The 12,935-nt window shown below is 45.5% G+C and overlaps 1 protein-coding gene across 9 annotated transcripts in view; it reads left to right on the top strand.

The window, feature by feature from the left end:
- GARNL3 (GTPase activating Rap/RanGAP domain like 3) overlaps positions 1 to 12,935 on the top strand; it is a 151,144-nt gene that overhangs the window by 27,163 nt on the left and 111,046 nt on the right. For 6 of the 9 annotated variants that reach the window (XM_086684043.1, XM_086684042.1, XM_086684041.1 and 3 more), the window contains exon 3: positions 11,024 to 11,093. In XM_086684043.1, the coding sequence (XP_086540169.1) occupies positions 11,024 to 11,093 (70 nt within the window). Of the gene's footprint in view, positions 1 to 9,909; positions 10,035 to 10,274; positions 10,295 to 11,023; positions 11,094 to 12,935 lie in introns of those variants that run through there. The other 3 variants (XM_086684045.1, XM_086684047.1, XM_086684046.1) reach the window with 2 other exon arrangements.

Genomic DNA, 12,935 nt, shown 5'->3' on the forward strand with positions numbered 1-12,935 from the left:
TTCTTTGGAATTTCTAGACTGGGAGCAGGGAGTGAGTCGGGAAGAAAAAGGAGTTTAGAGAGGGCATTCCAGGTCTGAAGATAAGAAGCTAAGAAACTGCTCATGAGCTGAAGGAAAAGGAAGAAAGGTAGAGTGTTTGAAGTGCTGAGTTGGGGCGCGGGCAGGTCCCACAGTGGCCGGGGGTGCGGGGCGGGTAAGTAATGGTAAAGAAATTAAGGAAAAAATGAAAGGGTGAAGATGTAGGACCAGCTAGTGGAAATTCAGATGGGATGGACTTCAGTTCACTCCAGGAGAAAAGGGTTTAAGTAGCCAGAATGGAGGGCCTTGGGGCATACTGTGTTTGTGATCACTAACGGTGTGTAAGTAGTATCTGGTAGAGAATACACAATCACAAATGACAGGTTGGACCCCAGATGGTCCTTACGTGTCTGGAGCTGGAAGTCTGTGGAAGTCTCTTCTATCCTAAGATTGTATGATGAAGACACAGGGAGACTGGCTAGGCCACTGTAGGCATCTCAGTTGCAGACAACGGGGACCCGTCAGACAGAGGGACTGGGAGGGAGGTGGTCACTGGTGACATTTGAGGACTGACTGTAGATCTTGGGAGAGAGAAGTCAACGGTGCTTCGCTCCATAGGTTAGAGACTGTGCAAATAATCAAGCACTGGCGGAAGTGAGAAATCACATTCTTGGATCAGTTTTGCCAAACCCACACTAAACTGCTGGCACTTCTGGGAGAAGTAGGAAAGGTAAACGAGTGCACATGAAGCCTGGCGGTGTACATTTGGGGCTTGTCGGTAGTACTGATATCATTGGAATGCAAAGCACAGTCTCTGCAGAAAAAAAGAGAGAGAGAGAGAGAGACTGAGCTGGTGAAAGAGACAGAGATTAGATGGTTCCATGGGGTTCTGTAGAGGAGACGCCTTCCGTTGGCATCCAGGATAGAAAATAGGTCTGCCAGCATTTCTCAGAGTCACCTTTGGAATTTATTTTGGGTAAAAAGACAGGTGCTTAGATCCCACTCCTGAAGATTCTGATCCAGGAGGTTTGGGGTGGGGACTGGGCATCTGCATATGAGAGAGACAGAGAGAGAGGGACAGAGAGAGAATCCCAAGCAGTCTCCTCTACATTGTCAGCACAGAGCTCGATTGTGGGGCTCAAACCTACAAACTGTAACGACATGACCTGAGCCAAAATCAAGAGTCCGGAGCTTAACCAATTGAGCCACCCAGGCACCCGGACCATAAAGACTATAAAGACCATATAGACCATAAAGACTATCTTTATGATGTGTGGTGGTGAAGGATTTCATAAGTCAGAAAACAAAGATCAGAAAGGAAAAGATTGAACATGTTTACACTAGAATTTTTGTATTTTTTTTTAATGTTTGTTTCTTTTTGAGAGAGAGACACACACACACACAGTATGAGTGGGGGAGGGGCAGAGAGAGAGGGTGACCCAGAATCCGAAGCAGGCTCCAGGCTCCGAGCTGTCAGCACAGAGCTTGATGTGGGGCGTAGCCTTACGAACCGTGAGATCATGACCTGAGCCAAAGTCAGACACTTAACAGACTGAGCCACCAAGGTGCCCCTGTTTTTTTATTTTTGAGAGAGGGAGTGTGTGCAAGCAGGGAAGGGGAGGGACAGAAGTTCCAAAGCAGGCTCTGTGCTGACAGCAGAGAGCCCAATGTGGGGCTTGAATTCACAAATCAGGAGATCACAGCCTAAGCCAAAGGGGGATGCTGCTTAACTGACTGAGCCACCCAGGCGCCCCATAGCATTTTTAAATTTCTGCATGGTAAAAGATACCAGGAGCAAATTTTTGAAAGAAAAACCACTGTTTTAAAGAAGACATCTGTGCTTTTTTTAACCGAAAAGTTGTGGTATTCAGAGTATACAAATAATTCTTAGAAATCAATTAGGAAAAGACCAACAACCTACAGAAGGGGAGTGGGCAGAGGATCAGCAATATTGTACATCCTAGAAAAGGTAGCCCACAGAGCTAATAAGCAAAGGAAAGGATGTCCAGGCTTGTGTTATCAGGGGAGTGAAAAGTGAAACCACATCTCAGTGAGACCCTATTTCATGTCCTTCAGACTGGCCCAAACCCATTTCTGCCAACACTAAGTGTTAGCGAGGATGCAGAGCACCCACAACGCACATGCTACAGTTGGGGGAGGAAATCGCTACTCTCGCTTTGGAAAGCAAGTTTGCAATATGTAGAAAAAATCAACAGGCTCTTATGACCCAGCAGTTCCCCCTCCTGGGTATGTGATCTAGGGACATGATTATCGTCTTGAAGGAGAGCTGTGAAAGGATGTTCATTACAGTGTTGCTTAGAAACTGGAAACAACTGAAATGTCCAAGAGTAGGAGAATGGAAGAACAACGGTACATTAATGCAGAAGGACGCTGTACAGCCGTGTGCGTGAATGAATTAGAGCTACGGGTATCCACATGTCTAAATCTTGACATCAGATTGTTCAACCAGAGACATTAGTTGTGGAAAGACATACCATAGTGCGGTATTTATTTGTGTAAAATTTTAAAACATGCGAAATAATCTTGCATATTGTTTATGAGTAAGTACATAGGTAGTACTAATATAAAAATATGAGCCAGAAGTATATATCAAATTATTTAGTGATTGTTCCAGGGGAAGGGGAGAGGGCAGTAGGATCAAAGAGAGGTACCCCGGCGTTTCAAGTCTATCTGTAATGTTCATTATGTTATCTATTTTTCTGTGTCTTGAAATATGTCATCATAAAACAAATTAGGGAAAAAGTTTGGAGAATCAAGATCTAGAATTGGTGCTTCCCAAATTTCAGTGTGTATATGAAACCTCAGGGGATTTTGTTAAAAGGCGATTCTGTTTCATTAGGCCTGGGGTAGGGCCCGAGAGTCTGCATGTCTAACTGGCTCAGGCCCAGGGGCCAGGGGCGCTCTTCTGAGTCGCAAGCGTCAGAATGACCTGGGTCTTCCCTAGGATTCTTGCCACATAGGGGACTGTTCAGAAGCGCCCACCCTGGATAGCATGCGTCCCTTCGGGGCCCGGGCGCAGCCAGAGGCAGATCTTGTGCACCTCAGTGGAAAAACTCTGAGGACCTGCTGAGACAGACCTTGGAAGGATTTCCCCAAAGAAGTAAAACCTGCTAGTGATCAAGGGAGGTATGCAGCAACATATGTTGTCTGTTGATTTTTTTTTTTTTTTTCCCTTGAAGAAGTTCCTGTTTAACACTTTGTGGTCATACCTGTAGAGGTCTCCTGTGGACAAATTATACTGTCAGCTGGAAAGCCCTCCAGTCATGACCTTATAGGAGAGGAGAACCCAGGTCACTGAAGAGTGGGGAAGGGAGCGAGCAGATGCCCAGACATTACACTTACTGGGATCATTTGGTAGGTGGTGGTTCCCAGCTTTCCGGATGGCCGGTCTGGTGCCGAGGAACGCACAACAGACCTTCCAGGCTTCTGCTGTGGGACACCGCACCTGAAGTTTGCATATGCTACTCGTGAAGGCATAACAAGAGGCTGTTTTACAATTTACTATATTTGCTAGACCCGGATGTGCTTTTCTTGCACAATATTTTTGTTCCTGTGAAACGCCGTGTACTTGAAAATTTTCTGCTGAACTGTAAGTGCTGTGAGGGCAGGGTCCACACGTCTCAGGTTTAGCACCTGGCTTACCACCTGGGATCTCAGAGGTGCGCAGTAACTATTTATTGAATAAGTGAAAGAATTTGGGCTCAGATACAGTTTTTTTTTTTAATATCTTAAAATTATTTATTTTTGAGAGAGAGAGAGAGCAAGCGAGCAGGGGAGGGGCCAAGAGAGAGAGACATAGATTCCAAAGCAGGCTCCAGACTCCGAGCTGCCAGCACAGATCCCGATGAGGGGCTCGAAGCCACAAACCGTGAGATCATGACCTGAGCCGAAGTCGGACGCTTAACCGACTGAGCCACCCAGGCGCCCCTCAGATAGTTTTTTTTAAATGAAACTTTTTATTTTTGAGAGAATCATAGATTCATATAAAGTTGTAAGAAATAACACAGAGAGGGACACCTGGCTGGCTTAGTCGGTAGAGCTCATGACTCTTGATCTCGGGGTCATGAGTTCAAGCCCCATGCAGCGGCTTAAGGAGAAAAAAAAAAAAAAAGAACAGAGAGAGATCCCATGTGCCCTTTACCCAGTTCCCCCCAAGGTAGCATCTTACATCACTATCATACAGTGTATCACAACCACAAAGTTGTCATGGATACAGTCTGCTGGTCCTAGATTTCCTGTTTTACGTGCAGTTCTGTGATATGGCTGGGTCTGGTTACCCACCACCACAGGCAAGGTACAAAAAGGCTCCATCACCGCAGGGTGCCTCATGTAGCCCTTTATAACCATGCCCACCTCCGTAACCTTGTCATTTCAATGTTATATAAACGGAACCACACACAATGTAACCTCTTAGGATTGGCTTTTTTCTATGCACCATAATCCCCTGGAGATTGGTGCAAATTGTTGCATTTTCCAGTAGTTTGTTCCTTTAATTACTGAGCAATACTCCGTGGGATGGATATACCGTAGTTTGTTTAACCATTTGCCCTTTCAAGGACTTCTAGGATTTTCCCAGCTTGGGGCTTTTCCGCAGAAAGCTGCTAGGAAACATTTGTGTACAGATTTTTGTGCCTATCCACTTTCATTTCTCCAGGATAAATGCCCAAGCGTGCAATTACTGGGTCATATGGGTAAACTGCGTGTTTAATTTTATAAGTCACTGCCAAACTATTTCCCAAAGAGGCTCAGCTTACCATGTGACATTCCCACCGCAGTGTGTGAGAGGTCTGGCTGCTCCTGTCCTCACCAGTATTTGGTGTGGTTGCTGTTTTTTTTTTTTTTTTTTTTTTTATTTAGAAAATTTTAGAGGCGGTGGTAGAGATCGTTACTAAGAGAAACCTTGCAGGGAATTGTAAGACTTCATTAATAGTAGAGAACCAGATGAATTCTGGGGACATATGTCTTTGTTGGAAACTTAGTGAGTACGTAAATATTCTAGGAGGAATGCATTCCAGAATGTTGGAGAAAAGAGGATTTGAATGAGAAAGGTGATGAGTAACAGTGAAAGTAACATCAGATGCACCAAAAGAGATGTTTCAGAATAGCTAATTCGGGGGTGGGGGAAAGGGGAATGAGAAGGAAGCAGGGACCCACCTGAGCTTAAGCAGAGCAAAGGGAGCAGACATTATCATTCGTTTATTCATGATTCATTTATTTAACAAATATGTACTGAGCAGCCTGCTATGAGCCAGGTACTCTGAAAGACGCACAGGGCCTGGTGGTGACCAAGATAGATAAGGTCTGTGGGGTTTAGAATAACGAACATTTATTTAGTGGCTACTATGTCAGGTGTTGTGCTTTTAATCCCCCCGTGGAGGCAGATATTATTTTAAGCCCATGTCATAGATGAGGAAAGGGGTTCAGGGAGGGTAAGTAACTTGCCTGAGGTCACAGAGCCAGTGTGCCAAAGAGATCCAAATCCGGGCACGTGTGTCTGACCACCTTATGGCTGGTGGAATTTGCTAAGGGTATGGTAAACTTAAAGATCCTGGTCCACAGAGCACATGGTACCTGCAACCCCAGCAACACGGTAGGGGAACAGGGTGCTGTCTGAAGCAAGAATCAAGGGGCTCTGATTTCCAGGGCTCCTTTCACTCTACAGATCTTCCTGCTTAATTCCTTCTTCCTGGTATCTTAGGTGTCTTCAAACGAGGACAGAATTCTTCCATTTCACCCCTGGAAATTAATGTATAATTGCATCTCTGCTTTTTCGGTGTCGCTTATCTTCAAGAGAGACAACTGGTCCCTTATGTGCAATAAGCTGTTCTAGTTCCTGGTGTTTAGAAGCTCAGGCTCCCTCCACGCCTCAGTCTGTAGTCTGGCACATTTTTTAGCCTCTCTGTTCCTCAAATAGGGGAATCTCTTCCATCTGTCTATTACTGTCTGCTTATCAAGGGGGCTGAGGCATTGTCCTGGAGCTCCTGACATTGAACTCTGCCATCAGTAGGCTTCTGAAAAACTGCCTGTTGCCTTTCACAAATTCTCTCTGCTGATCCAGGAAGAGTCCCCGTGCTGGCTTTAACTATTCCAGCAGGGCTAGAAATGACTGAGGCCTGGATTGGTGGGGTCTGGCCTGTCGTTAATGTGAGTCACTAAGCTCCAGGTCAGTCGAGTAAGAACCTGTATCATTGAGTGTCAGCTTCTTTTCTTTCCTTATTTAGTTTGACTCTTTGGAGGGGGTTGTCCTGCCTTCCGAGAACCTGACTTATATAATGGTAATTTTTCTAGCCTCTTTGTGGGGCTGGAAATCTGTGCTCCCATCCCTGGCCTTATTTAGAGACGTGACATGAAGGTCCTCAGCTCTGTACACGCTTGCAAAGCATGATCCGGCATCCTCACACATTAGTTTTGCTAAAACAGTTTATTTAGAGCCCAGACCACACTGCATGTGAAGAACTTGAACTCTTTGGTTCTTTTTTGCACCTGCCTTGTGCTGGTGACATGTTCTTGGGTCCTAAGTATTTTCTAGGTGAGGTCACACTGCTAGGGCAACCCTTCTAGGGAGGAGATGTCATGCTGAGCTGTGATGCTATACTTAGCCTTGCCCTGGGAGGCCTACTGCTTGGCCCCAAGCCTCCTCTTCTGCAAGGTTGGCGGGGGAGGGGTCTTATTTAAAACTCTGGAAAAAGCGTGTAATCATTTATGGCAAATGTCCCAGGGCTCTAACAACCTAAGAATTGATACTACTAATAAGAGCAGTAATAATAGCTAACACTAATTGAGTAGTTTTTATGTGACAGTCCTTGTGCTTAAAATAAAGTTTTATTCTAATTTATTCTTTCTAACCCTGTTAAGTAGGCGATAGCAACAACCACATTTTATCCAGGAGGGAACTATTGCCCAGAGAGGTTAAGGACTTATATCTGTGACTGAAGCACCTGCCCCTAAGGACCGTATCACCCGTATGTCCTCCCATTAGTAGAAAACAAACAAGGCCTTGTCCTTCCTTATAAAAGTGCTGCATAATGGTGAACGGGTTTCCCAGGGATTCCAGAGTCGTCTGGAAGAGCAGTATTTTTCAAAACACTGTCTGTGGACCACCTGTATCAGAATTCTCCCGGCTGCTTGTTAGAGTCGCAGACGTGCTGAATCACAGCCTCTGGGAATAGGGCCAGGGAACCTGCATTTTTAGAAAGCTTCCCCCAGGGATTCTGGTGGACTTGAGTATTTCCTTTGGCTTATTAATCACAGTTTATGGGTAGGCCTGAAACCAACAAAAAGGATCTGTGAGGCTGCATGGCAGTGGCCGGGCAAACTTACTCTGTAAAAGGGCCAGGTAGTAAATAGCTTGAGCTTTGTGGCCCATGCAGTCTCTGTTGCAGGTACTCAGCTCGGTCTTTGTGATGCCAAAGCCGTTGCAGACTACCTGTATCCAGAGGGCGCGGCTGTGTGCGAATAAAACTTTGTTCACAGTAACAGGCAGTTGGGGGGCCACCGTTTGCTCACCCCGGAGAGTCATCCTGGCCCACCAGCCCTCTGACAACCCCTTTTTGTGGGAGTTACCCTTCCCCTGTCTGTTACCTGTGGAGAGCTTTATCTGTTAAGGTAAATCACCTGTTGTAATAAACTCTGAGTCTTAGTGCCATAAAATAAGAAAAGTTATTTTTCACTCACATCATGTGGGATCTTCTCTGTGGTCACCAAGCCTCCTTCATGTTGTGGCTTCACCCCCCGCTTGGTCTTCATTGCCCTCTCCATTCAACCGGTGGATGAGGAAAGAGAGCAAGGACTATCCGTGGAAGAGGTATCCATCATTTCTACCCACACTGCATTGGCCAGAACTCTTACTGTCTGGAGTCCAAAACCCATGAATTCTCAAAGCCTGTGAAGCCCTTGGTCTCTAGACGCTCTCTCTTTGCTTCTTGTGTGTGAAATCCATCTGGCTCTTGCCCGGGTTCGTCTCTTCTTTGTAAAAAACCTTGCTAAGGTCGGCCAGTGGCAGCCATGCACAGCATCACTGCTCTGTCCAGCCACTTTCCCTAGGGCTGCAGGTCCGCCTTCTACATTACCGCGGGTGTAAGTTTCATCCCATATTTTGCCACCTTGTTATGTAGATCTCCATTTTCCCAGCCTCTGAGATCAGTTTCCATACTGGCAGCTGCCTGCCTACCAGGCCGGTGCCACAGATAGTAGGTTGTTGCTATGGGAGCACCCCACTTGCAAGATACCTACTTCCATATGACTTTGGGTGACACCGCAGCTTTAACGGGTAAACCTAAATTCTAAGGGATGAACACACTCAGTGTTTAGTTCTTGCTCACATCATATTCTAATACGGAGGCTCTTGGAGGTGTGGCCTTCTGCTTCGTCTTTCAGAGACCCAGGTGTTTTTCCTCTTGACGCTCTGCCCTCCTGGGGGTCCTTGCAGCCCTCCTCACCCTGCTGGCCAAGGGGAAGGAAAGTAAGACGTCCCATGGGATGTGCCTGGAAGTGGTGCCCATATCCTCTTTGCCAGAGCCCAGTCATGCAGTCACACTGCAAGAGGGGCTTGGGACACGTAGTCTAGTGACAAGCCCAAGAGGAAAACAGATTAAGGTTTGGCATGCACATAGCAGTGTCTGCTTCCTGGGCCAGAGCTGTCTGGACGGATGGAACAATGACCATTGGCTTATGAGAGAATGTCAGCCTTCGTGCCCACGAGGGGTGCTCTCAGGCATTAGCTAGTTAGATCCAAACGGTGTGCGAAGATCTCCACTAATACAACAAACATGTCCCGCATGTCCACTCTGTGCCGAGCAGTAGGCCAGGCGCGGGGACCTGTAGGAGAACAAAGTTCCTCTTGGAGCTCCGGGTGACCTCTTCAATCACATCTCCTGTGCTGGGTCCGAAGGGGCCAGAGAGCCTGGGGACGGCGTAGGGGAGCCAGGAGGGTTTCATAACAAGGCGGTTTGAGTGCCTCCTGAGGCCGCAGAAGTGCACCCCATATAGTTCAGCCTGGCTCCCACCATCAGTTGGCACTGTCTCTGCAGTGTATTGGGGGAGATGTAATTAGAGGGGGAAAAGGACAACCGATAGCAGATGTTCTGTTTATCTCTCTCCTGGTTGTTTTCATAGGACACTGCTTTCCCACTATGAAGCTTCTGAGGATGTGATTGCCCCAGGACACAGACCTGTCATCTTTGTTGAGTTACTTTCTGGCTGTTGGCAAAGTTAGGGAGCTGGCACTGTGTCTTAGAACACCCTCGGTGGTGCTGAGAGCAGCCTGGGGAGGGGCCCAGAGCCCAGCATGTTTGTTCTTTTCATGATATTGGCCGTTCGTGTTAGAAACTGCTGCTATTGATAGTGGGCTGGTGGCCCCACTAAAACTGAAGAGGTGGGCCGAGCCAGGCAGACAGAGCTTTCAGTCATCAGCCACTGGGCGTCCACTCTCTGCCTGATCTCTAGCTGATGCTTAGACACTCCTGTCACTGGAGCCCCCTCTCTCGGTTACGCGGGGCCACCGGGGAAGGATCCTGAAACTGTTATGTAGGGCAATGGCAGATTCTCCAGGAGGGTTTTGAAAATGGACATAGAGGACATATTTAATACAGACCAGAAGTTTTAAATCTCTTTCGGGGATTTGGGGGTGGGGGGTGGGGGGTACAGAAAATCCTGTCACCGAAAGCAGGACGGTTGCCTGGGTAATATCTCGGACACTCTTCCAAGCTGCAGTCATTAATTTGTTGCACATTTTCTGCTAAGGAAGTGGAGACTACAAAAGGTTAAATTTCTCATATAAGATTAATTCAGCCATCTCTGTGAAATGGTGGAAGCAGAATACCATTAGACCCTCTAATCTCATTTCTCTCATGCTGTCTTGCTTGGAGCCTATCAAATAGTGTCCTGGCAAAGAGTCAGGTCCGTGGATGCTAAACAGCAGAGTCAGTCTCTTCCTGAGCGTGCCAAGGAGGCTGTAATGTAGAAAATGTAGCCACCTTTTAAGGAAGGATGAAAAGGTACAAAATTCACCTTTCTCTGCATGTTAGAGCCCAAACATTTTTGGATATATCAAACATGGAGCTCCCGTGCAGTTCTGTTTTCTACGTTTCAGTAGGAGTTATTTGCATGACCTCTGAGGACAAGACTTGTTAAAGCTGCTTGCATTTGTGAATCTCCGGTGGTTTCAGGAGCACTGCTTGGGGTCCTAAATATACTACCTCGTGGATAAGATATGTATCTTTTGAGTGTGTAACTATACATTCAAGATGTAAATGCAGTAAGAGTTTCACCCGTGTTTTAATTGCTCTTCTCCACAGTGCATGTGATTTTTCTTATCTGATTTAAGCCTCCTGGGGGTGGGGGGTGGGAGAGGCATTAGCTACTGTTATATAAAAACTGAATATCCTTGAAGTTAGGTTTTTAGATTTTTCTGTCAGGGCTGCTCTCTTTTTTTCACATTGTCATATTGTCATAAATTAAAGCGGGGTGGGGGGGGTGGTGGGGAGGGGCCTACCAGGATTTTGAAGTTTTTCCCTCCTATTTCAAGTTTCATTTCTGCCATATAGCATCAAATAATGCTGGTTATTTTTATATTGAACATGTGGGACAAAGAGGCTCTCTTAAACGAAAGATAATTGCAAGCTTTGTCCCTGGCCTCAAGTTTACTGCAGGGTTTCTCATCCCCTTTGGTTATACAGAAATGAAATTACAAACCACCAGTCGCCTTGGAAATTTCAATCGATTCCAAATGACTAAATATTTAATTCAATCATTGCCTATACTTGCAGGGATGACTCGGGTGTTTTTCTTTTTACTGAGGGCTCCAGGAAGCTGGGCACTGCAATGGCTGCTGAGGACTGTGTCTGTGGCGAGGAGGCTCCCCTGCAGTGAGGAGCTGGGGCGAGCCTGTTCCATAGCAGCCCTTTTTGCAAATGGTAGTGGATTTTTGCAGAAGGTTTGTGGCCAGATCGCTATGTATAATACTGATGAAGCATTTTTGTTCCAGCTCTGTCTCGGAAGACCTAGGCTGTAGACGTGGGGATTTCAGTAGGAAACATTATGGATCTGTGGAGCTGGTAAGTTTACACTGTCTGTTCAGTGGTAGTACATTGATTTAGATTTAGAGCATCGCCAAGCTCATCAGATCTTTTGTTGTCTATTTACTGTCAGACCATGTGGGTACAGTATAAGGCTTGGACGGGAAGAAATGACTGTTGAAAGGCCATAAAAATCCGATCATCTTTATCTACTTGTTTTTATTGTCACGTACTCTTAATCTGTGTCTCCCAGTCTGTTAAAAATATGTTGTGGCTTGGTATTTTTCTCTGGTGTATAAAATCGGGGTATGTAATTCAATTAAATGATTAATGAATTAAGAGAGGCAGCATTGGGTTTTTGTATTATCTTATTCTTAAAAGTTTACACACCTAGTTTCTGAGGTTTAAATATTATTGAAAGACTTATTCTGATTTTCTGTACCTTTGCTTTCTGGATATGTGATAGGAGTTAGAATATTGATGAGATTTTTTTTTCTTCCTATTAAAAGTATATTTGTTGGGCTAGATAAATGACTTTAATAGATGATAGATATGCGGAATGAAAATATACACATTTTCCTTATGAGAGACATTGGGTTTATGTTATGATTTTTGGAAAGAGTATGCTTTCATTTTAAAAGAGGAATAACGAAGGCATATTTTAGCCTCAATTTTTTAAAGACAGAATTGTGATTTTGGTCCCCCATGGAAATTTGAACAAATTTTCAGGAAAATGTGCTCATGGAATTCTCTTGATTATTATCTAACACTAATAAAAACATTAAATTTATTATTTCTATTTACAAAAAAATGAGTTGCTTGGATCCATTTGTGTCGAACCCAGTTATCCTCCACTAATATATGCTGCATTCTTGCAGGGCTTAAGTAGTAGGAAAAATTATACCAGAGTTGTGTACCAGTAGCATTTCATTTGAACTCCAGCTTATCTTACCGACTTGACTGTATTATCTGGCCCAGGGCTGAGTAGTCTTGAAAATATAAAATAAGTAAAAGGTTTGGTCCTTGTTCTTAAGGAGCTTACTGTCTTGAGCTGGGCAGATAAGATACGTAAAATATCTAAAAAATGAATTTAGTCACATAAAAGACACATTGCTTGACTCAATCAATGCATGTTCTGTGTCAGTCATCGGTGGCACCAGGCCAGCTCAGACCACCGCCTCTCCCGAAGGAGCACGTGTGTAACTGTGATTCGGGGCGGGAACTGGTAAATGTCGGGAGAGGGATACAGATAGGGCACGGTGGGGGTTAAGAGAAGGGAGGGTGTGACCCTTCCTAGCCAGGGATCTCACGGAAGCAGCCTGGAAGGCCTCACACAGGCTGTCTAACGTGGGTTGGTGGTGAAAGAAGATCGACAGTAGATGTTGGCCAACAATGTGATTCTTGGCGGTGCTGTATTCCAAGGGCAGTGAGCAAGTGGCCCTGCCTAGCAGAGAGTGTGAGGCAGCAGAGCCGAGTGGTACAGAGCCGGCAGACTTTGAAATCGGGCCGGCTTCGCATACTGGCTCCACCACCCACCATTGTCTGGGAGCTTCTCTGAACCTCAGTGGTGCCAAAGAACACATGCTCTGAAGTCGTGCCTGTTTCATCATTTCCTAGCTGTATGATCTTGGACTTCTTTTGGCCCCCGCTTTCTCATCTGTGGGGATATCATATTATTATATAAATGGAGATATTAATATTATCTGTCTTATAGAGTTGTTGGGAGGATTGAATGAGATGGCACGCATAAGCACAGTTCCTGTTAGGTCGCCATCTGTGGTGGTATAGATAAAATTTGGCAATAAAAGAACCGTGACTCTCACTCAGGTAAAGACTTTGAACCTGATCCAGTAAGTCATACGGAGCTCTTATAAACAGTGA

Source organism: Puma concolor, chromosome D4 (assembly GCF_028749965.1).
Source record: "Puma concolor isolate L17-30 chromosome D4, mPumCon1.1.hap2, whole genome shotgun sequence".
In the NCBI taxonomy this organism is placed as follows: domain Eukaryota; kingdom Metazoa; phylum Chordata; class Mammalia; order Carnivora; family Felidae; genus Puma; species Puma concolor.